Source organism: Pseudopodoces humilis, chromosome 27 (genome assembly GCF_049639895.1).
Source record: "Pseudopodoces humilis isolate 2021_Gansu_Grassland_sample_001 chromosome 27, ASM4963989v1, whole genome shotgun sequence".
Classification (NCBI taxonomy): Eukaryota; Metazoa; Chordata; class Aves; order Passeriformes; family Paridae; genus Pseudopodoces; species Pseudopodoces humilis.
Window position 1 is genome coordinate 5992642 of NC_142226.1, and position 24605 is coordinate 6017246.

The 24605-nt window shown below is 59.0% G+C and overlaps 1 protein-coding gene across 1 annotated transcript; it reads right to left on the minus strand.

Annotated features, from left to right (window-relative positions):
* Nucleotides 1-14939: 14939 nt before the first annotated feature.
* On the minus strand, nucleotides 14940-23744 carry TENT5B (terminal nucleotidyltransferase 5B). The gene is made up of 2 exons (XM_005529795.3): nucleotides 23325-23744; nucleotides 14940-19350 (listed from the first exon to the last, which is right to left on the minus strand). Exons 1-2 carry the CDS (start codon nucleotides 23499-23501, stop codon nucleotides 18331-18333), a joined length of 1197 nt encoding a protein of 398 aa, XP_005529852.1. The 5' UTR covers nucleotides 23502-23744; the 3' UTR covers nucleotides 14940-18330.
* Nucleotides 23745-24605: the final 861 nt, after the last annotated feature.

The window sequence follows — 24605 nt, forward strand, 5'->3', positions numbered from 1 at the left end:
GGACCGCGGCTGCCGGGGGCTGCAGGGGCTGCGGTACTCGAGGGGGGTCGGGGGGTTCTGGAAGTGGGGGACGCCTCGGCGGGTCTGGGGGACCCTGCAGGATCTGGGGGACACCCTGGTGGGGGTCCAGTCCTTCCGAGGGTCTTGGGAAGTCTAAAGGGTGGGGGCAAGGGAGGTTTGGGGAGCCGGAGGGGTCGGGGGTGCTTGAAGGGGTTTGAGCCGTGGGGACCCCGGGGGGTTTGGGGGCCCTGAAAGTGGAGGGTGGGTTCACTGATGGAACTGTGGGACCCTGTGCTGTGGGGGGATCCGGTAGGGCCTGGGGAGTCTGGTGGGATGGGATCTGGTGGGTTCGGGAGTCCTGGGGTCCGGGGCACCGTGGTGGGTGTGAGGGGCCTTGGGGACCCTGCAGGATCTGGGGGACCACCTGGTGTGGGGTAACCCAATGGGGTCTGGGGTTCTTTAGAGGAGTCTGCTGGGTTTGAGGTTACAGTTGAATTCTGCAGGGTGTGAAGGGTCCAGGGGACCCTATGGGGTGGGGGGACCCAGCAGGGTCTGGGGAATCCAATGGGCTGGAACCCAGTGGATTTGGGGTTCCTCCTGAACTGGTCTGAGGATCCAGTGGGATGGGACCCAGTGCGTTAAAAGGGCTTAAGCATCCTCGAGGATGCCAGGGAGATCCTGCAGGGTCTCGGGGACTTTATGGGGTGGGGGTACCCAGCAGGGTCTGGGACCCCAGCAGTGGCCCAGGGGGTCTGATGGGGAGAGACTTTGGGGTATTTGGGGTTCCATAGGGGACCTTGTGGTACTAGGGCACTCCAGGGGACCCAGCAGGGTCTGGAGACCTTGGAGTGCCCCGAGGAATTTGGTGGGGAGAGCATCCCTGAGGGTTGTGATGTTTGAAGGACCCTGCAGGGTCAGGGTCCAGGGTGTGCAGTGAACCGGCAGACTGGGGGGGCACAGTGAGGCTGGGGGGACCCAGCAGGTTCTGGGAACCCCCCTGGGGTTGGGAGACCCTTCAGAGTCTGGGATCACTGGAGGATCTTGCAGCACCCCCAGCCCGGTCTGGGGTCGCCTCTCTCCTTAAGGCAGCTGGTTCAGGACAGCCACTGTGGGGCAGGGCCCCTTCCCCGCCTGAGCTCCAGGGCCCCCGGGAGGGGACCCCAGCCCTTGGGACACTGCTGGGACTCACACGGGGCAGCCCTGACGTGTCCCCTGCAAACCTCGGCGGAGGGTCCAGAGCTCGGGGCCGGAGCCCCTGGGCAGCGGTTCGGGCTCCAGCCGGAGCGGGGACAGAACGGGAAGGGACCGGGACTCGCATCCACCGGCACTGCCCACCTCCCACCGGGGCCGCTTCGGGACCGCTCCGCTGCCTGACCGCGCTCCGAGGCTCCCGGTGCTTGCAGCGAGTGTCCTTGGGGACAGCCAATGTCACCTGCTGGCACAGCCGGCCGCTGCGGGCTGGCAGGGAGGCACGAGGAGGCGGAGACGGGCTCGGGATGAAGGACCCCTCTCTGAGGGATGAAGGATCCCTCTCCGGAATGAAGGATCTCTCTGCGGGGTGAAGAGATCGATCTCTCTCCGGGATGAAGGATCTCTCTCCGGGGTGAAGGCTCTCTCCGGGGTGAAGGATCTCTCTGGGGGATGAAGGATCTCTCTCCGGGGTGAAGGATCTCTCTCCGGGGTGAAGGATCTCTCTGAGGGATGAAGGCTCTCTCCGGGGTGAAGGCTCTCTCCGGGATGAAGGCTCTCTCCGGGGTGAAGGCTCTCTCTCCGGGGTGAAGGATCTCTCTCCGGGGTGAAGGCTCTCTCTCCGGGGTGAAGGATCTCTCTCCGGGATGAAGGCTCTCTCCGGGGTGAAGGCTCTCTCTCCGGGGTGAAGGATCTCTCTCCGGGATGAAGGCTCTCTCTCCGGGGTGAAGGCTCTCTCTGAGGGATGAAGAATCTCTCTCCGAGATGAAGGCTCTCCCTGAGGACTGAAATCTTGTTCAGGGCCCCGGTGCCGCTGTCCCCATGGCTGTGCCACAGCCCTGAGCCGGCTCGGAGCGGGAGGAATTGGCCGTTCCCCCCGGGAATAGCTGAGGTTCGGCTGCCGAGGCCCCCCGGTCCTGCTCCACCGCCCCCGGGGGAACCGTGCCCGGCCCGGGCCAGCAGCGCCCCGAGCCCCCGCCGCGGCCTTCCCCAGCAGCTGCACGAATCCTCCGGGAAAAACATCAGTTCCCCCGCTATTTATTTATTAATTTAAATGTAAAAAAAGCCAAACCGCTGGGTTTGGGCTGGGCTGGGGGCGTTTCTCTGACGCCCGAATGTGCCGCGCCCCCGCTGGTGTGACAGCAGGTCTGTTGTGTAACCCTGGCTGCGCTGCCCGCACCGTGCTGCCCCTGCTCTGGAATAAACTTTGATATATATTTTATTCATTACATGTGGTGTCCTGAGGTGCTGGTTGAAATATAACTGAGAGGGTGATTAGAACGGGGATTAGCAAATAAGCCCCGGTAATGGCATGTAATTAATACCAGAGTAGATTTCTCTGATTATTGACCTCTTCCCTCCTCTGAGTGTGTGGGCAGGTGTGGAAAAGTATGTTCAGAATTCCTGCAGCAGGATGTCACTGTGTCTATATATATAGATAGATAAATATAGATATACCTACAGACATGGTCTGTCCTGAAAAACTCACCTAAGGTGACAAACCAGGCACAGCTTGCACATAAATATCTGCAGAAAATAGGTGACAGAGAAATATTTAAATTCCCATCCTGCCTTTGCAGCCCCGCTCTCAAGAGCTCTGCCTTTTCCCCATTAATCCCAGTTTTCACACAATTCTCGATTCTGTGCTGCCCTGTGCAGAGCTGGGAATGCTCTGGCACCTCTCGGTGCTCCCCAGTTCCTGCCCTCTCACTCCCTCCGTCCCAGGGGAGATTTTCCCGTGTGTAATCCCAGCCGGAAGGTGATTCCCGGAGCCGAGAGCGGAGTTTGCTGCTAAGAGCAGCTTAGGGGTCTCAGCCAGGAGAAGAGACACATTATCTCTCCTGGCTTTCAATTAATAGTATGGAATGCACAGCTTGAGCTTAAATCCCTCGATTTTTTCCCCTTTCTCTGGTGATTATTTGCAAATCAGCTTTTGACCTGATTAGAGCAGAACCGACTTAGAGGAAATGCAGGGAAAGACCTTAAATTTATAATAAATCAACTCCATTAAAGCAGAAAGAGCAAAATCATTAAAAATCCCTCAGTGTGATGGTTCCTCCCCAGCCTTCAGTCTCAGTAAGGATCCAGTCTCATCCCACTTTGTATTCCTGGAGTATCTTCAGCTGGAACATGACATCCATCACAATTCACACACTTATTCCCATTTTCCTCCAGGACGGGGGAGGCTGATGCAGTCAGTGAGGACAGGAGGGTTGGTGGAAGGGCAAGGAGGGCTCCTCAGCACCCTACAGAGAGCTGGAACGAGGATGCCCGCCTGCCCCAGGTGTGCAGGGAATGCCGCGCTCAGGATTTCCAAGGATGGGGAAAGGCGGAGGCGCATCCATCCCCATCTCCCGGGGCTCTGGACCTCCCCCTGTCAGGAGGAGCAGCAGGGGCAGCTCGGTTGCACCAGGGAGGGTGGGGAGGGCAGCTGTGGCCACGCCTGGATTTTGGACTGGAGTGAGAAGCGATCCCTGTGTCAGGAACAGGAATGAAAAGGAAACAGAAGCCGGCCAGGAGCTCCATCCCAGGGTGGGAGCAGCCAGCACATCCTGCATCTCCACGAGAGGGGAGCTCCAGCTGACCCCATCATTGCAGGGGCTGCTGGGCCCGTCTGGGGCTCAGCTCAGGGGGGAGCAGCACAGAGCAGCTCCCGCAGAGGGACAGGGCAGTGCAGAGCCCCCGGTGGCTCCGGGACAGCCTCGGGAGCACAGGGCTTTACATAACCCCGCTGCCTCCCTGCCAGCACCGTTACATAAACAGCACCCACACTTGTTGGCTTTATGGGATTATTCTCTTACAGACTTTCTGGGAAAAATAAAATTAATGTGGCGTGTTAATACCTAAGCCTGGCTTCTCCCCTTTGCACCGTTAATTCCTCCGGGCTGGGCGTGGTGGAGAGAGCTGGTGTGAGGGGGAGACAGGGCACAGGCACCCACAGAAACTGCCCAGGGCTGAAGTGACTCCGAGGGGTCGGTGTGAGAGTGGGGAGGGCAGGGAATGTGAGACGGGAGACGGGACAGGGCTTGTGAGAGAGTGATGGAGGGGATGGCACAGATGGAGATGGAGAGGGGACGGGAACAGCAGGGGGGATGGAGAAGGGACAGAGACCACAAGAGAGTGATGGAGCGGAACAGGGACAGTGGGAGAGGAAGAGGGACAGGAATGGCACAAGAGTGAGGGAGAGGGGACAGGGTTGGTGCAAAAGTGATGAAGAGCGGCGAAGGGATGGGGCGAGAGTGATGGAGAGGGGCGGACAGGGACGGTGCCAGAGAGGTGGGGACAGAGGACGGGGAACAGGGGACAGAGACGGGACAGGGGACAATGCCGGGACAGGGGACAGAGCCGGGACGGGGGACAGAGCCGGGACGGGGGACAGAGCCGGGACAGAGCCGGGACAGAGGACAATGCCGGGACAGAGCCGGGACGGGGGACAGAGCCGGGACAGAGGACAATGCCGGGACAGAGCCGGGACGGGGGACAGAGCCGGGACAGGGGACAATGCCGGGACAGAGGACAATGCCGGGACAGAGGCCACCCCCGGTGCGGACACGAGATGGCGCCGCGGGAGCCGCCGGAGCAGCCCCGGCACGGCGGGACCGGTCCCGCTCCAGCCCTTCCTCTTCTGAGAGGCGATCACAGCCCCAAACAGCCCCAGAGTGGGAATTGCCCCCCTGGCCTCTGATTTATCCCTTCCAGCAGCTGAGTCCGGGCTCCCCACGAGCCTTCTGCGGGGGCTGGAAGTCCCACACAGAGGTTTTGATCTCCTTCTGTTCCTTGACAGGGCAGTCGGCGTCCGGAGGGGTCTGCAGGGGCTGGGATTATCACCTGGGAACGCACCCGCCTGCATTTCTGGCTCCTTTTGAGCCGCGGTATTTCCATCTTCCCATCCCTCACCCCTGGGACGAGCAGCCCTGTGCTTCATCCCAGGTCAGGGGTGCTGAGAAATGCCATAAATCCACATTTTATGTTCTGCCCCCGTGCCTGCCAGGTGGGGGATGCTGTCCAGGGCCTGAAGGTGGGCACTTTGTCCTCACCACCTTATCATCCCCTGCCCCGGAGCTCCAGGGGTCTCGCTGTGCTCTGGGGGGCTCAGAAGCCCATTCCCACGGCACCTGGATGCTCTGGGCTCACCTTACTGTGTTAAGCTCCTCTTGGTCCACTTCTCTCTTCCCCTCTAAAGCTCTTTAAGTCACTGATCTCGTTAAACCTCAGCAATCGGGTTGTTTTGCCCTGCAAGTTAATGTTCCTAATTCCTGGCCCGGCACAGGGCTCCCCCTGCTCCCGGCCCGGCTGCTCCCGGCCAGGGCGGCCCCGGTGGAGCCGATCCCGGGGAGATCCCGGGGAGATCCCTGCTGTGACAGCTCCGTGTCCCTGGCCTGGCTGCAGGGATGGCTCGGGGATGCTGCAGAGCTGGGCACGGCTGGAGCAGGATGCAAAGCTGTGCCATGGGGTCCGTGTGAGCCTGGAGGGTGTCCCAGCCCCTGTCACCTCCCCTGGGCTCCTGCCCCGAGCCCCCCCATGGCCCGGCAGAGCTGGGCTGTGCTCGGCTGCAGTGCCCCCCAACCCCTCTGCTTTTGGGTGATGAACGGCAGAAAACGTCTCGGTCAACCTCCACCCCGGGGCTGCCTGGATCACCCCCAAGTTTCCCATCACAGAGCAGCGTCTCTATTTTCAGTCCTGGCTGCCCTAATCCGATCACACGCCTCTGCCCGTGCCACAGCTGCTCCTTCCCAAAGCCCACGGCTGCTCCGTGCCCGGCCTGGCCAGGCTCCTGTGTCCCCAGCAGAGGGGAATTCTCCCCCTGCTCCTCCCCAGAGCGGCTCCCAAGCCCCCTGGGACCTGCACTTGCCCCTTCCCTACAGCACCAGGGTTCCCCTACACCCACAGCAGCCAAATCTGTGGATTGGCAAGTCCTGGGAAGGGCAGAGCAGTGAGGAATTGTCCCCAGAATAGCTCCATGATGTGAACAGCACAGGGCAAGGTGCCAGTCAGTGGTTCTGCCTTGCTCACTGTCCCATCTCGTGCTGGGGGACTGGGACAGATTCCCCTGGTCACGCTGACATCTGTAATTTATAATAAATTAATAAAACTGTGTATATGGAATAGAATAGGTAGATATTAAACCCAGCTCCCAACCTGCAGCAGGGATTTCCAGAGCAGACACCCAGGGACACCCTCCCCTGCCGGCTTCGTTCCTGTCCCTGTAATCCCCAGCAGCCCGAGATGACGGGAGCCCTGTAACCTGATCACGGTTCATTAAGAGGCTTAACGACATTAATTGCCAAAAGCATCAGTTATTGCTCGCAGCCCTTCCCTCGGGAGGCTCCAGAGATCCCCGGGCTCCGTGTGCTGGGGTGGAGGTGAGGATTTCCTAAAACCTGCAGCAGCAGAACCCTCGGAATGGAGAGATTTGGGCTTTGGGGGTTTCCCCTCCAGAGACAGCTCCAGGTTTCCACATGTCCCAGCTCCATGGCGTGGTGCTCATCCTTCCCTGGGGGTACCACCGAGCCCCAGCTCGCCCACTCCCACTGTGGGAGCCGAGGGCTCCAGGCAAAAAAAGCCCCGAATTTTTCCAGCCCTCTGTTGTTTGCAGGTGGGTTTTGTTCAACCAGTAAAGTTCATTTGGAAGAGCTAAAAATGGGAAAATCTTGGGGGGGAAGGGAAGGGAAGGGAAGGGAAGGGAAGGGAAGGGAAGGGAAGGGAAGGGAAGGGAAGGGAAGGGAAGGGAAGGGAAGGGAAGGGAAGGGAAGGGAAGGGAAGGGAAGGGAAGGGAAGGGAAGGGAAGGGAAGGGAAGGGAAGGGAAGGGAAGGGAAGGGAAGGGAAGGGAAGGGAAGGGAAGGGAAGGGAAGGGAAGGGAAGGGAAGGGAAGGGAAGGGAAGGGAAGGGAAGGGAAGGGAAGGGAAGGGAAGGGAAGGGAAGGGAAGGGAAGGGAAGGGAAGGGAAGGGAAGGGAAGGGAAGGGAAGGGACCACATCCCTGTGCCAAGGGACGATGGACACCACGTGTGCCAGCAGCGATGTCCCCGGGCCGTGCCAGCCCCGCGCCCACCACCGGCCCCGGCACGGTGACGCTGGGACTAAATCGGGCGGTGACAGGCAGGAAAGGAATCCATGGAGCAGGGCCAGGCACGGGCTCCTCTCGGCTCTCCCGTCTCTCCTCTTATGGAGAGGAGCAGGAGGGAAGAGGGGCCGGGAGCAGCTCCCGTTAAGGAGAAGCCCTGGGGAAACCCTGGCTCACCCTTGTGAGCCCCAGCGGGGCACGGGGGGAGCAGCGAGCGGGGACACGCCAGCATCCCTGGGGACAGCCGGGACACGGATCCTGCCGGGACACGGATCCTGCCGGGACACGGATCCTGCCGAGGGGTCCTGCCCTGGCCGGGGCTTCCCGCAGGGATGCGCCAGGTACCCCCGGGCTTTGGCAGCTGCCGGAGCCGCTGCCATCCCCCTGCACGGGCAGAGGAGTTTTCTGAGTCCACCCAAGAGCGATTCCCCTCTTGGGCCGCAAATCAAAATCCGTTCTGCGCAAACTCAGGGAGCATAAAGAGGTTCAAAACCCGAGCAGCTCAGCTCAGTGACAGGTCAGGGCACAGCTGAACCCCCACGGCCGAGTCCAGCTCCTGGGAACCTCCCCCTGGAGCCGGGGAAGCGAATCCTCCTGCTCTTTCCCACGTGTTGTTGCGCTGGGCAAATATTTGTTTTGGAAAGCGCTGCCTTGCCCCGAGCCCTGCAGCCAAGGCCGGCCCTGGCACCAAGGCTGCTCGCAGGGACGGATCCTGCTCTGACCAAAGCCGCGCTCTCGATTGCAGGGAACAGAAGCAGCCCGGGGTGGATGCCAGGGGATGATCTCCGAGCAGGAGGAGCCGCAGCCCGAGGGGTCTGTGCGCTCTGACGGGGAATCTCCTCCTGCAGTGAGAAATGACCCCGGCGAGGGGCGGTCACTGCCCCTCCTGCAGCACCAGGCACGGCGTGCTCGGGGCTCTTCGGTGCCCACACCAGGCTCGCAGCCCCCACAATCCTGGGAGACAGGCTGGGATACACCTGCAGAGGGAAAAGCCCCGGGAAGCTGCTCGGAAGCGTCGGGGGGAAAGCCCAGCCTGTCTGTGCTATTTTACAACCTCTCCTCGCTTCTGGAAATGCGCTTTTGGCCGCAGGGAGCAGCAGAGGGGGTTGCGGTGGGAGCCGGGCCCGGGGGGTCTCCAGGACGGGAATTGGGGCGGGGGCCCCGCGGCGCTCCCCAGCCCTGGCCCCGCACGGCCGGGAGCGGCAGCAGCGCGGGGCCGCTGCCCTTTGTTTCACAGAATAAAGTTAGCGCTGTTACTCAGCCCGTCGCTATTCCAGCAATTCCTGCCTCCACTTTCGCTCTGCAGCGGGAAACATTCCTGCCGGGGACTGCCAAGACAAAGCCGCACGGAGGGACTGCAGGGCCGGGGATGGCTGCGGGACCGCGGCTCCCGGCTCAGGGACACCGCCCCTTCCACATCCCAGGAAAACCCAGGGGAAACCAGCATCCCATCCATCAACAAAACTGTGGTCCTCGGGGTGAGCCAAGAGCAGCCGGAGGGTGCGGGGACAAGGCGTGTCCCCTCCGTGCGTCCCGCAGGTGAAGCTTTGCCCCCGAGTGCCACCGATTTCCATGGAAAGTTTTGCTGATGCCAGCGGGGCTCCCAGGTGGAGCCCTGGGTTTATTTTCCCTGGCTGTTTTCGGCTCTTTACCTTGCGATAGGCAAAGGCAGCAGGCTGTCCCCGAGGTCCTCGTGTCCCCAGGAGCCTGGCGTGTCCTTGTGCTATCGCTGCTCCGATAACCCCGCTCCGAGCGGGGAAGCAGCTGCCTGGAGGAGAAGCTGCTGCCAAATCCCACGCAGCAGCACCTTCCTCCTGCAGCCGTTCCCTCATTGCAGTGTTCCCAGCACACGGAGCCTTGTGAGAGCCGGGACCGGATCCTCCTCCAGCGTTTTTCTGGGGAAGCTCCTCTCCCCTCTGCTCCCTGTCCCCCTGGGGAGATGCTGGCACTGCATCCTCAGCTCCCCCCCTGCACAGTCCCGAAGCCTCCTGCAAATCCTGCTGAGCCCCAAAATCCGGCGGTTTCGGTGGAGCTGCCAGAGGAGCAGGTGGAGAGGCCGGGGCAGAACAGCTCCTGCTGGGGCTCCGCGCTACGGTGCCCAAGCCGGGAACAAAGGGAGGCCAGGACCGAGGCCGGGAACGTCCTTTCCCAGCCCCAGGGACATTAAATAAACCCTAAAAGTCCATTTGTCAGCCCTGCAGGTCACCCGAGGTTTGATCTACAGCCTGGTGAGGGTTTTGGATCAGCTCCTGGTGTTTCCTTGTGCTGCAGAGACACTCAGTGCCATGGTGAGCCCCACGGAGCTCTGCTCATCCTTCCAAAGCCCTCCAGAGGGGATCACAGGGATGGATCCTCCCCATCCCTTCTTCCCGAAAGCTCCTAAATCCTTCCTGTGACTGGCAGTCAAAGTCTGAAGGCTGAGCCACAGATCTGCTCACCAGCCTGGAAACATCCTAAATTTAAATCTCAGCTGCACCACGAGCTCCCAGAACCTCAGCCCTCCGAGCTGCCATCACCTGCTCTGCTTTCAGACCAGGATTTTAACCCAAATCCCCACTTTCTGCCAGAATTTCAGCCAAGATGAAGCTGTATTTCCACTCAAGAGAAGCTGCTGAGAACTCTGTAGCAAAAGAAGACAAGTGGGAGAAAGGGGAATGGCTCTGAACTGAGTAGGTTTAGATGGGATTTTAGAAGAAATTCCTCCCTGTGAGGGTGGTGAGGCCCTGGCACAGGTTACCCATGGCAGGGGGTGGAATGAAAAGGTCTTTGAGGTCTCTTCCAACCCAAACCATTTCATGATTCTGTGAATCCCAGCCTGGGACACGCAGGGATCCATCTGTGGGGGAAACAGCCGCAATGTTTTCCTCCTACTGCCCTGGCTTTTCAAAGCAGGCAGCAAAATGCCCCCAAGGTCAGTTTAAAAGATAAAAGCCTCACTTGGCTTTGCACAGCTGCAGGATTGGCTGGAGCCAACCTGAGAAAAGCCCATCCCGAGTGAAGCAGAGCACAATATTCCCACTCACTCGTGGCTCGTGGGCTTTAGGAACCCACCAATTTCCCCACCTTGGAATTGCATTTGAACCCATTTGAACCCAAAGCCATTTTCATGTCGTTCTGTCCCCTCCTAGGCTCCGATAATCCCAAAGCCATGAGCATAAATGAACAAGCTCCTGCTCTGGGAGAAAGCACAGGACTCCAGGGTTGATGTAATCCTGAAATACCTGAGGAACAGGGCATGACAAGGGGGATTTATTACCTGCTCCAGCTGGGGCTGCCCAAACCATGGAGTCACTGGGAGAAATTCCAGCAGCGTCCCTGAGCACAAATACCCCGTTCCTGCTTTGGCTTTTGGGCTGGTTTGAGGTTGGTTGTTGGTGCAGGGGGGCTCAGAAGGATGGGAAAGGGAATTTTTGGGCTCACCTGACCCCACCATGCAGGGGACCGAGCAGGAAGGAGGGAAGGGAACGGGGCTAATGAGAGGGGATTTCCTCAATTACGGGATAATGCCGGTAATCCCGGCTTTCCAAGGTTTAGGGAGCGCCGGCTGCGGGATGAGCCTTCCTCCCACCCACGTGATGGTGAGTGAGGAGCCGCTGAATGTGGAGCAGAGCAGCTCCGTGCCTGCCCACAGACACCAGCCCTGGCACCCAAACCCCTGAGCAGCCTCCCCTAAAACCCACCGGCATCTGCCAGCACCTGGCACTGGCTCTCCCCGGCTGCCAGCAGGTTTTGCTCTTACCCGGGGCTGTGGGGAGCTGCCAAGGGACCCTCACAGGGAGCAATTTATCCCTCATATCCAACCTAACCCTGCCCGCTGTCAGTTTGAAGCCATTCCCCCCTGTCCTGTCCCTCCAGGCCTTGTCCCCAGTCCCTCTCCAGCTCTCCTGGAGCCCCTTTAGGCCCTGCAAGGGTCTCTAAGGTTTCCCCAGAGCCTTCTCTTCTCCAGGTGAGCAACCCCAGCTCTCCCAGCCTGGTCCAGAGCAGAGGGGAGCCCTCAGAGCCGCCTCTGGACTGGCTCCAGCAGTTCCACGTCCTCCTGTTTTTTGGGGCCCGGGGCAGCTCTGCAGGTGGGGCCTCACCTGAGCAGGATCCCCCTTCCCCTGCTGCCCGGGCTGGGGGATGAATCCTGCTGGATTTCTGGGCTGCAAACGCCCCTTTCCCGGCCTTGCTGAGCTGCTCATCCACCGGCAGCCCCAAGTCCTCCTCCCCAGGGCTGTGTCCCTCCATCCCCAGCCCCTGTTCGTGCCCTGGGCACTCCCGGCTCTGCACAGCCGGGATGGCCCCGGGGCTGATGGGGTAACCCAGCCTGCCTGGATAAAACAAATCATCAGCACGGGGCAATTAGTGCCGTCAGCAATGAGGACCGGCTGCCATTCCCTGGGCATTAGTGGGGCGGAGGGCCCCGAGCCCCTCCCGGGTGAGCTCAGCCGTGACGAGCGGCGATGCTGAGGATGCTCTTACTCACGGTGCCCTCCGTCACGGCCCGGGCAGCAACAGCAGCACCCAAATGAGCAGCTTGGCTTCAAAGGCTCCGCACTTCTCCGGGAAGGCGCATTCCCAAAGGCCGGAGCTGCTGGTGCCGGGAGCAGCCCCGGCTGTGGAGGTGACAGGAGCTCCGCCGTGGGGAAGGGCTGTGTCTGTCCTGCCTTCCCACCATCCCCGCCCCGGGGTTTTCAGGCTCTGATCTCAGCTGAAACCCCCCCGGCCACAGCAACATCTTTTGAGGGGCCGATTCCTCCCGAGCCCTGCCAGAAAACCCCTCGGTGGAGGGGGATGGCAGCCGGGGCCATCGGATCGGCACCGTCAGGGCTCTGGGGAAGGAGGAGCAGAGGGAGAAACCGGCTAAACTCGCTCCTCTGGTGACATCTGGCAGGGGTGCCTGGTGGGTGGCAGGTTAACCACGATGTCCAGGCTTTCAGGAATGCACCGGGAGCCAGAGGGGAGCTGTAGTTACGTGAGTCACACCACGGGCACGCGGATTCAGCCGGGATTTCAGCCCAAGCCACCTGTAATTGCACATTACTGGAGGATGCTTACAGTAATCAGCTGTTCCAGCCACGCCGGCTACGGGGAGAAGGGAGGAGGGCTGGAGGGGTGTCCGTACCTCCAACCCCTCCTTGGATTACAAGGCAAAAATATAGGGCACACAAACAGCCCGGGGAGCGCCGGCTGCCCCTTTGAAGGCAGGGTGACACCGCTCCGGCTGAGCCCTTGGACAAGGCGAGATAAGGAGGGTAAACACACCTCGGTGCTGGAGAGAGCAAGGATCAGCCACCCCAGCCAGCCGGGGCTGCGTCCCCATCCTGTCCCCGTGTGCCGGCCGAGGGACGGGGGGCGGCAGCGGCGCCGGGACAGAACGGAGCTGCAGGGAGAGGGAAATCACGGAAATCACGGAAATCACACATCTCACACATCTCACAATCTCACACATCATCTCACACCTCCTCGGGTACTGCTCCAGCCTCTCCCGACCCGCCGGCCCCGCCAGCCGCCCTCGTCCCCCCGGGAATGTCGCTGTTTTACCCCCGGGAATGTCGCTGTTTTTCCCGGGAATGTCGCTGTTTTCCCCCCGGGAATGTCGCTGTTCCCCCCGGGAATGTCGCTGTTTTTCCCGGGAATGTCGCTGTTTTACCCCCGGGAATGTCGCTGTTTCCCCGCGGGAATGTCGCTGTTTTTCCCGGGAATGTCGCTGTTTTACCCCCCGGGAATGTCGCTGTTTCCCCGCGGGAATGTCGCTGTTTTTCCCGGGAATGTCGCTGTTTTTCCCCCCGGGAATGTCGCTGTTTCCCCCCCGGGAATGTCGCTGTTTTACCCCCGGGAATGTCGCTGTTTTTCCCGGGAATGTCGCTGTTTTTCCCCCCGGGAATGTCGCTGTTTTTCCCGGGAATGTCGCTGTTTTTCCCCCCGGGAATGTGGCTGTTTTACCCCCGGGAATGTCGCTGTTTTTCCCCCCGGGAATGTCGCTGTTTTACCCCCGGGAATGTCGCTGTTTTTCCCCCCGGGAATGTCGCTGTTTCCCCCCGGGAATGTCGCTGTTTTTCCCGGGAATGTCGCTGTTTTTCCCGGTGTGGCTGCTGGGATGTGCCGGGGACGCTCCGTCCTTGGCCTTGGCTCCCTTGTGCAACACCTCGGGGCTGCGGTGACAAGGCAATTGATTTCTTTTCCTCCTTTCCTCGGGAAACGCCTTTGCCGCGGCTGTCAATCATTCCCCTGAACACCTCGGGATGCCGGCGGAGGATTTCAATCAAATTTGTCAGAGCCACCGTGTTTCTCCAAGCTGGAATGTGTGTCCGGGCTCGGGGATCCACCCAGCCGAGGGAGCAGCAAACCAACAGCAACTTCCAGCCCAGCAGCTCGTTCCTGCAAGGAAAAGAGCAGGGAAGAGCAGGCATCCGGCACCTTGGGAGTCTGGGGGAAGCTGGAATGCTGTGGAGCAGGAGAGAGGCTCTGCATGAGCTGAAATGCCTGAGCTGCTCATTCCAGGCTGGATCCGACAAGTCAGAGGTGAGGGAAGGGGGTTGTCAGGGAAATCATGGAGCTGCTAGCCAAAAAGTCTGTGGCAATCTGCATTTGAAGCTACACAGAGCAAATATTCCATGTACAGAAGGGGAAAAAAAATCATCTTTTTAAAGGTTCTGCCTGCACACACGAGGGGTTTCTGCCCCCGGAGGGTGGCTGGGCACTGGTGGCACCGAGTCTGCCACAGGTCAGGAGCAGTTTGGACTCCTGGGGGTGTCCTCGATGATCTGGGGGGCTCCGTTCCACAGCTCCAGCAGGAGCACAAACCCCGTTTGGAGCAGAAGAGCCCGAGCGGGATGGGATGGGAGGGTCAGAGACAGAGCAGAGCCCCCACACGTGTCCCAGCCCCAGCCAAGGCTCCCAGCAGGGCTGTGCCAGCCCCAGAGGCTCAGCCCCGTCCCGGCAGCGAGGAACCTTGGGCAGGGACACATCAATGGAGCGTTTGTCCCGTGCTGGCAGCGGCTGCTGCAGCCCCGAGCAGGCTATAAATGGCAAGAGGAGCCACACAGCCAGGCTGTTCCCTGCCTCACAGCCACGCTGCCCCAGCGCCGACGACGAGGAGGAGGAGGGCAGCCAGGGAGAAACACTGGCACGCTGCAAGGAAAAAGCTAAATAGAGAGATTAAAATAAAATTTAAATGCCATGCTGGGTCTAGCAAGCCGCCTGCACAGAGCTGGTGCCACCCCCGGCACCGGGCCAGCGGAGCAGGGACGGCTGGAGCAAGATGCTTCTTGCATGCTGGAGTCAGGACAAATCCCTGCCGTTTCAGGGAGCTTGGAGCACGGCCAGGTGTCCTTCCAGGAGGAAAAGCTGCAGTTGTAAAAGCAGCATCACCAGCCCCAGGAGTGATCTGAGCAGGGCTGAGCATTTCTGGGCACTCCTGCAGGCCTGGGGCAGCAGCAGCAGCCTCGTGCAGAGGTGCTGTGGGCACCAATGCAGCACCAGTGCAGCACCAGTGCAGCACCAGGCACTGCCCAGACCACAGGGGTGAGGATCAGGGCTCTAAAGGAGCAGCCACCCCCCACACCACGTCTGTCCTCAGAGCCAGGGCTGAGGGAAGCACTGCAGCAGCACCAGAGCCTGAATTTCACCCAGCAGAGCCTCAGGCACGTCCTGACTTATCCATCACCCCCTCTGCTCAAAGAGGAAAATAATGACAGACTACAGGCTGTGAGAAAAGATACAGGGATTTTTTTATTTGACAATTAACAAAAGAGGGATGGGAGTCTCGGCTGTAAACATTGATAGCTCCTTTCTGATCACAACGAGTACTTTCCACCAACATCCCTTTGTATGGCCTGATCCACCCCAACAATGCCCAGCCGACTCTGTCAGGGCTTTTGTTGCTCTGCTCAGGATCACAAATCCAGAGGCAGCTTATTCACCACACATCAGCAGCAGGACCAGCCACCCACACAAAGACAGCTGAGGCACCAAGATCCTCCAGAGCTGCTCCCACAGGTGAGACACACTTGGAAAAGGAGGGAGATCATGCTGGGGTTGTGCCAGAAAGAGGGAGACAGCTCTAAACCCAGCAGCTTTGGAGAGAAATGAGCCCTGCAAAAGGCAGGGCAGGGACCCTGACACTGCCAGCCCAGCCAGAACATCCCAGCCCCGTTGTCAGAGGGAAGCTTTGGCCCAGGACCATAAAAATCTGGAGATACAGAGCCAGCGAGTTTGTCCCAAAGAGGGACTGGCACATCTCAGCTCCATTGTTGCAGTGGAACCAGAACTGCCTGGAGCTTGACAGGGGGAAGTGAAACTTCATCTGAGGCTGGAGGGCAGCCAGGGCTGGAGGAGCTGCACCCGCTGCCAGCCATCCCACGGGAATCTGGCCCCAGCAGCAGCAGCAGCACAGCTTTTCCTGGAGATAAACCCTCCCCAGGCCCTCCTGTGCCAGCAGGAGCCACGCTGCAGGGTCAGCTGCACACCAGAACCAAAGCTCAGCTGCCTCAGCCACCTCTGAGAGCCTGCAGGGAGGGTCTCCCCCAGCACAGGGACCTCAGGCCACCACCTCAGGCCACCCTCCCTCTCCAGCAGCACCAGGGAAATGCCCAGCAGCGAGGCTGTGCCTCAAATGTTTAAAACAGAAACCTCCCTCAGCTGCAGGAGAGCCTGACAAGAGCCCAGAGCTGCTCTGGCCTGAGGCAGATCCAGAGCCGGGAGCTCAGCTCGCCCCTTCCGAGGTGCCCAGCTGGTTCCCAGCCTGGTGTTGGGTGGGAACAGGGTCAGCTCATCTCCTCACACTACCCAGATGGACAAGGAAATAAAACTAATCCAAACAATTTGAATACACTGTATTTATTCGTAACAGATTCTAAAGAATCTAGTGAGTCTATGTCAAGCCCATCGCATGACAAGTGATACAGGCGTAGGAAAAAAAAAAGACATTTAAAATAAACAAACAATGAAAAAAAAAATAAACCGAGTGCCATTCAAGCTACTGGAATCTTCCAATTGCCCCCTCACAGGAGGCAGCACAGTATCACTGCAAGGTCTAGAAAAGTTCAGCTTCAACCCATCCACAAGTCCCACCACACACACTCCACGAAGCAAAAGTGCAATCTCAATGGTAGGTGGCCCTGTCGAGCTGTTGGCTGTAGGGGATTGACTTCTCAAAGGGGAGGGGGAAATCTCAGTTCAGTGTGTCTGTGGGTAGGAGCAGCCTGTAAAAATCATCCTACATGGCATCTACGTTCTGCTTAAAAGCCACGAAAAAAGCTCCTCTTCCTCCAAGCCACGCAAGTGGCACAGGGGCTCCCCAAAGCAGCTTTTCCAAAAGCAGGAATCCCCGAGCTCCCACGGCAGGGATGAGGCTCAGGGGCTTGGCAAAGCTGGGAGCAGCTAAAACCTGCAATAACCTTGGGCTCAGGGCCTCCCACCCGGGGGGAGCAGAGCTGGGCCACCCCCACCCCTCAGTCCCCATCCGCATTACCCCAAAAAAGGTACCAAAATCTGGCTCTGCACATTCCAAGGATCTAGTCTTTATTTCAATCTGCCCGGCTATTACAGTTTTGTCACAAAAAACAAAAAAAAAAACCCGCAAAAAACCACAAGTTAGTAAAGATGTGGAGCATGTCAGCCCCGGAGGAAGCAGCAGGAAGCCGTGGTGCTCCTGGAGCAGCATCCCTAGGGAACGCCTGCTGCCTGCACAGGAAACCTGAGCTGGCTGGGCCACGGCAATCCAGGCACCTCCGTGAAAAACCTCTGTGCTCCACACACCCAACAACTCCAAAGCCACATTGGACTGAGAGAGCCAAACCCTCCAAACACCACAGGGTCTGCTCAGAAGACATTTTTTTTTTTTTTTTTCCTAAGGCCAACGAACTTCACCCTCCACGTCCTCCCCCAGGCTCCATTTCTAGCTAGAGAAGGAATTTCAAATGCTCTCAGTAGCTCACAGGGAAGCACAGAGCTGGGGAGAGGCTGCTCTGGAGACAGGACCTGCCCAAGGGATCATCTCCAGCGTGGAAAGGTCTGTCAGCCTCCCTGGAGGACACAGTGACAGCTGGAAATGACTGACCAGTGACCTGGATGGTTTGTGCTTCAAAGGACAAGCCTCACCTTCCCCAGTGGCCCAGCTGGCCCCTGGCTTTGTGCAATAAAATCACACTCCACGTCAGAAAAAAAAATAATAAAAAAATTTCCAAAGAGCAGCATTTCAAATTCCCCTAGAAAATACAGGATTAGGTATGGGAGCCTGGGGCAGGCTCCTGGACAAATCATCTGCCTCATCATTTAGGAACTCAGCTTGGCACCGTGGACTCGGGAGCTTGAAGAAATCCATGTGTAGATCCCTGCTGCCTTTTTTCCAGCAAGCTCTGTACAGCGTTTTCCACCATGCACTCCCCCCCTCCCCAGTGTTCCCAGTTCCAGGCATTCCCACGGAGACATTCCAGTCCCCCCCTGGGGTCTGCAGCCCCAGCTGGTCCTTCACATGCCCAAAGCCCCCAGAGACACAGAACCTGCTCTGGCCTCAGCCAGGATAAGAAATGATCTTGCGACCCTCCCCACCCACCACAGAAACATTTTCCTCTTCAGACATTCCCCACTCAAGCTCTGGGCCATCAGCCCCCGCAAAAAATAATAAAGGTTTACAGTACAGTTGTGTTTATATTGTTACAGGCACTTAAACAGGATTCTTTGGTCCTTCAAAGGAATTAGCCACTCTGGCTTCTCTCGGCAGAAACCACAAGTTTGCACACCCATAACACCTCCTGCACTAAAAAAAACCACAATTCATGTCCATTTCAGGGCAGTGCAGCTCTACCTTAGCGTAATTCTACAGTCTCCCCTCACACACCCCCACCCACCCCATTGCCTCCACAATTCCACAAGGAGTCATTTCCAGAACACTGCACTTCCCATCACAGTGTACAGCAGACAAGGCTCGTCCCAGCAACCCCAGGAACGAGACACTCAAGCAGGAGTCCAGGAAGTTTCCTTTTGTTGCAGTTCTAGGAAGGTTGGTAGGTTTTATTTCGTTCCCCCTCCCCACCCTCCCGACCCCCCCAAGGCAAGGAAATACCTCGGAGGACAGACCCTGGAGTTTGTCCCGGCTCAGTTACAGGGAAGCCACGTGGGGTAGGACTGATTGCAAGGCAGGAAGGGCTGCACGTGGGTCACGTAGTAGTTGAAGTTTATTTCACTGACATAAGGGGCTGGCTGGTAGTAGCAGGTAACGTTTGTGACGGTGGGGATGATGTTCTGCTCAGCCAGGACCCTCACGGCCAGCATGGCAATGAGGTTCAGGGTCTGCCTCCTCTCGTGTCCCATGAGGCAGACCGTGCTCTCGTTGACCACCCTGTGCAGGGTCATCAAATAGTCATATCTGTTGCTCTCCATGCCCACAAAGTGGCTCTGGAGGTAACACTCCAGCTTCCTCAGCTGCTCGCCGATGTCGGAGAAGTCTATGAAGAACCTGGAGCACATGTACCTCTGCAGCGCCTTCATGTCCACCTCCGACTTGGGCTTGAAGCCCCTGACCAGGAGGTTGCAGTACTTGAGGAGCCCCCCGCCCCGGATCTCCTCGGGGTTCCTGGTGGCGATGACGCGGTTGCGCAGGTGCTCCATGGCCTCCTCGAAGTCCCCGTACATGCTCTCCCCGGTCACCGTGGGGTGGAAGTTCTCGGCCATGGGGTTCTCCGAGCACTCCCCGAAGAGCAGGAGCGAGTCCAGGATGATCTGGAAGGAGTCCACGCTGAACTCGAACTGGCGCCGCAGAGAGTCCACGAACTTGAGCTCCACGTTCTTGCCGCTGTTGTTGGAGAGCGAGATGAGGCTCCAGCGGTCGGTCTCGTTGCACACCTTCACCAGCTTCTGCACGTAGGCCTCCTTCAGCGTCATGGGCGTGATCTTGTCCTTGTTGACACCTTCGGGGAGGAAGTCGAGCAGGCAATCCATGACCACGTCTTTAACCAGCTGGAAAACGTCTTCAGTCTTCAGATCCACCCCGAAAATGAGGTCCAGGTCCTTGTAGCCCAAGCCGCTGTCCTGGTGCAGGACGTGACTGGCTGCCGAGCCGTTCAGCCTGACGTTGTGGACTGTGACTCCTTTCTTCTCCAGGCGGCTGCGGACAACCTGAGACAGAGACAGAGGCGGTGAGAGGCAGGAGGGAATCCTTGGAGCAGCCTGGGGACAGCAGGATTCACTCCCAGAGCTTATATGGGTCACTCCAGTGCAAGACAGTAAAATAAAAAGCTAATCCGCTGGAAATAGGTCACTCTGGAAAGCATCCCAGTCCTGCTCTCCTTCACTTACTCCCTGCCATTGGAGATCTGACTGCACACCATCAGCTGTTCTGCTTCCAGCACTTCCAGTGTCTGCTCCCCCTGCCTTCCCCACGCTGACCCCATTTCTTGGGGTGGTCTCTGCCCTCTTCATCCCCTCCCAGTTCCTGTGACCAGGCCAAGACCAGCCGACCCCAAACAGACCCCAAGCAGGAGGCGGCAGCACGGTCTGCAGCAGTCCCCTGGATTTAACGAGTGGCTCACTCCCTTCAGCCACCCCTCCGGCCTGGCAGGATCCATTAAAGGCAAATCAAGATGCCAGAGCAGCTCAAAAGCCCCAGCCAGGCGTATGCAAGTTCATGTCCCAACTGGTAAGTGTATCCTAACAATTTCCAGTGTGTCAGAGCTTCGTGCTGAGCTTGGCGTGCTATCAAGCACAAGAGGCAGCTTTCATCTTACGGGTGTTACTCCGCTGATTTTAATGCTGCCTGCTCAGTGCTGGCACACCCAGCAGCCCCTCCAAAGCTTTGTTCATTTACGGGGAAGCTGAATCACCTGCCTGATTACCTAACAAGCAGGAGGCTAAAATAACCCCCAAGACCATAAAATAAACTATCTGGACACCAGCTTATAATTTGAGTTAACTCAGCTCAAAGATCCCAGGAAGATTAGGTTTGCACCTTCCAGAAGAAGCTCTTCCTACCTCTCATCCTGCTTTTGTGTTCCCCTCCAGCCACTTCCCATTTTCCTGGGAGTCCCAAGCAGCCAGCCAAGAGCTTGAAAGAGCCAAAGCTGAGGCACAAATGGACAAATTGGATCACCAAGAGCCAGCCTGACCAGGCCCTTTGGCCCTGTGAGCCTGCCCTCGTCCGGGAGGCCCCACAAACTCTGAGTTTTGGCTGCCCAAAATGGGAATTTCCATTCAGAGCTGTATCGAAAGGGTCAAACCCTCTCGGCTGCCGTGGGCCTGAGCACTTCTGGGGGACATCAGAAGCCCTGCAGTTCTGGTCTCAGCAGCAGTAAAAAGACCCCTCCATGGGTTTTGTTTGGAAGGAAGAGCACACAAAAGGTCAGGGATTGCAGCACGAAACCCTCATCACATCCCAGAGCCTCAGTGACCGCGCCAAGAGCCACCAGCGAGTTCTGCTGCCTTCACAAACACATCCCAGGACAAACCCAGCGATGCTCTCACACCTGGGAGGCCGTCAAGGGCTTGGCTTCCCTGCTGCTGCTGCTTCCCCTGTCTCCCTGACACGAGCCAGCCCTGCTGTGGCCGCACAGGCAGCCGGGCTCCTCGCCAAGCCCGCGGTGACAGTCACATGCCAGGCCACAGTCACCCACCACCACGGAGCCCCAGGCCCCACCAGCCCCAGCCAGCGAGAAAAGGCAGATATTAAACAGATATCTGTTCTCCAAGGCAGATAGCTTGAAAAGATGAACCTGCTCCTAGAAGACACGCAGGGCCATTCCCCCAAAGGGAGCAGACATCACCCAGGCGACCCAGGGCAGCTCCTGGCCGGCGCTCGTTGCCAGCTGGAGTCACTCACCCGGGGCACGGCTCCAGCTCTGCTCGTGGACTTAAAGAGTTTTGTGCTCTCAGGCTTACAGACACAAGATATGGGTCACAAAGTCTTAGATGCAGAGCTGGGCCCAGTGCTTGGAGCAGATCTCATTCTAGATTAATTTCCTAACCCCAAAGAACATCTGCTTAACCCCTTTCCGGGCACGGCTCAGCACCTGCAGCATTCCAGACCCGTAAGCTCCAAGCTTACTCAAGTTCCCCAGGTCGGTCTGTGTGAGATACATTCAGAAAACAGGGAAAAAACCCAATTGCTCAGGTCAGCATTGTCCCAAATCATCCCAGAAACCTCCAACCTGCAGAGGAGCAGGGAGCAGAGCACTTTGCCGTTCCCTGGGAGCTTCCACCCACCAACCTTCACCTGGAGCTCATTCCCCCTGGCTGCAGGCAGTGGGTTCAGGGCTGCATTTTTCCCCAGGGGGTTGGATATTTCTAGGGTTAGGCAGCTGCTGACCTGCTTCCCAAAACAGCAGCTCACCTTCCGTGTGGTTGGGATAATTGACTGTGACAGCCAGGCCGGAGCAAATCCTGCTGCGTCCTGACCTGCCGCTTCCCACCTCCCACAACAACAACAACAACAGGATAAATAACTGCCTTTTGGGTTACTTGTTCCAGCTTAGTCAGCCCTAAACACAGGGTCTGCCAGCCTGGCCAGGCACAATTACAGCCCTCAGTTATCCTGTGTTTGAAGCCGCTGCTGGCAGCATCCTCTGGGGCAGCGCCAACACCGGAGCGCTCGGTGGGACCGGGCAGGAACGGTGCTGGGATGTTTGGTGGTGCTGCCCTGTGGGACAGGCAGGAACGGTGCTGGGATGTTTGGTGGTGCTGCCCCGTGGGACAGGCAGGAACGGTGCTGGGATGTTTGGTGGTGCTGCCCCGTGGGACAGGCAGGAACGGTGCTGGGATGTTTGGTGGTGCTGCCCTGTGGGACAGGCAGGAACGGTGCTGGGATGTTTGGTGGTGCTGCCCTGTGGGACAGGCAGGAACGGTGCTGGGATGTTTGGTGAACCGAGAGCAGTGTCCTGCCTGCAGCTCTCACTGGCACTCGGCGCTTCTGCCCCTGACAGATGCAGCAGCAACTCGAGGAATTCCAAACCAGCCTTTCAAATGTCACCTTTCCATCTCCCAGGCTTAACTCTTAACTATTTCTCAAGAAGCTGAGGCTCCAAAATCCCGGTTATTGTGAAAGCCAGTTGGGTCTTAGCGCCGTGAATAGGCTTTTTAATTAGAAGCCAACATGCCCGATTTTACATTTGATGAGTCATTACTGAGGAATGAAGTCGCCTCCCAAATATGAATATGCATCAGCTCATTCGAGCTACATTGTTAGTTTAATATTAAACACAGTTATTACTTGATGGTTAAACTAAGAGGAGCTCGTGTATAAGCCAAAGTCTCGGGCAAGCTCTGGAGAATTCAGCCAGAGGTGCCCAGAAATCAAAGGACACGGACATTTGATCCAGCCTTTGAATTAATAACTCTGCCTCTTCCAACACAAGCCCAACATGTCCACCAGCACGAAGCCATTTCGTGGAAGCAGCTGCAATAAAAGCCACTTTTGCCCTGGCCACACACATTTCACTACTTTTTAGGGCAACAAATTAACTCAAAAAGAGGAGGAACAAGGTGAGAGGGGAGGAGGGCAAGCAGGATCTACGGCACAAGCTGCAGCAGCTCCAGGGATGAGGGGAGTTTTCAGGAGGGTCCTTCCAGCTGCAGGCATTGCTGCTGTGGCTGCTGGCAGGGGACACAGCACCCCCAGGATGATGGGGGCCAACCCCCCAAAACTTTTAACTCCCCCTGGAGCAAGCAGGCCAGGCTGGACAGGACCTGCTCCAGTGGAAGGTGTCCCTGCCCACGGCAGGGGGCTGGAACCAGATGCTTTTCCCGAATCCCAAGCCTGCCAGAAGTCAGGCAGCACTTGGACAAGGCTTTGAGCCGCTCAGTGGGATTTCTGCGGTGTCCTGTGCAGAGCCATGCGGGACTCCAGCTGAGGGCACTCCCCGGTCCCTAAAGGCCCTCCCGACCCGAACCATTCAGGGGCTCCGCGCTGCCCGGGGAGCCGCAGCGGCCGCTCTGCCCCGGGCCCGGCGGGGGGAGGCCGAGGGTGCCCGGCCGAGCTGGCCCGGGGCCCGCCGGGCCGCTTATCGCCGCCTCAGCACTTTTATTTTCTCCCTGACCCCCGCCGGAGCGGGGCAGAGTCCGGCGGGGCCCCGCAGCCCCCGCAGCCCCCCGGCCCCGCTCACCTGCACGATGGTGCGCGGCCGCACCGACAGCGTGGGGAAGTTGCCGCGGCCGTGGATGGGCACGGCCTCCCCCAGGATCTGGTCCAGCCGCTGCACCTGCTCCCACGTCAGGACACTGAAGCGGCTCCCGCGCTGCTCCGCGCCGCCCGGAGCGGCCCCCGCCGCCGCCTCCAGCATCGCCCCCGCCGCCAAAGGAGCCGCTCACCCGGAAACTGCCCGGAAACCAGCCGGAAGTGCCGGGTGCGGAGGGGAAGCGGGAGGAAAATTTAAAAACGGGGGGAAAAGCAAAAAGAAACCAAAAACAAATCGCCCCCCGGAGTGGCGCCGGCGAGGGGCGGCTGCGCGGGGCGCGGCGGGAGCGCGGTCGGGGCCCGCAGGGACTCGCACAGAACCGGCCCAGCCGCCCCCCGCCCGCCACCGGCTCCGCCGAGCGCTGCGCCCCCCCGCGCCCCGCCGCGCCTTATATAGACCCGCGGCGCGCCCCATTGGCCCGGGCCCCCGCCAATCGCGGCCCGAGGGGGAGGAGCGCGGCCGGGTCGGGACCAATCGAAGCGGCGATGAGGGGAAGGGGCGGGGCGAGACGTGGAGCGGGACAGGTTAAGCCCCGCCCCCTCCGCGCGCGGGAATCCCGGCCGTGATTGGCGGGGCCGGGCGCGCGCGCTGGGGACGCGCGTGACGGGGCGGGCGCGGGAGAGACCCCAGCGCTGTCACCGGTGTCACTGGTGTCACTGGTGTCACTGGTGTCACTGGGGTGTCACTGGTGTCTGTGGTGTCACTGGTGTCACTGGTGTCACTGGTGTCTGTGGTGTCACTGGTGTCACTGGTGTCACTGGTGTCTGTGGTGTCACTGGTGTCACTGGTGTCACTGCTGTCACTGGTGTCACTGGTGTCTGTGGTGTCACTGGTGTCACTGGTGTCACTGGTGTCACTGGGGTGTCACTGGTGTCTGTGGTGTCACTGGTGTCACTGGTGTCACTGGTGTCTGTGGTGTCACTGGTGTCACTGGTGTCACTGGTGTCACTGGTGTCTGTGGTGTCACTGGTGTCTGTGGTGTCACTGGTGTCACTGGTGTCACTGGTGTCACTGGTGTCTGTGGTGTCTGTGGTGTCACTGGTGTCTGTGGTGTCACTGCTGTCACTGGTGTCACTGGTGTCACTGGTGTCACTGGTGTCACTGGTGTCTGTGGTGTCACTGGTGTCACTGGTGTCACTGGTGTCACTGGTGTCTGTGGTGTCTGTGGTGTCACTGGTGTCACTGGTGTCACCGGTGTCTGTGGTGTCT

Coding starts and splice junctions, on each gene's coding strand:
- TENT5B (XM_005529795.3), bottom strand. CDS start 23,501: ATGCTGGAGGCGGCGGCGGGGGCCGCTCCGGGCGGCGCGGAGCAGCGC. Junction 19,351..23,324: donor GGCCGCGCACCATCGTGCAG/GTGAGCGGGGCC, acceptor TCTCTGTCTCAG/GTTGTCCGCAGCCGCCTGGA.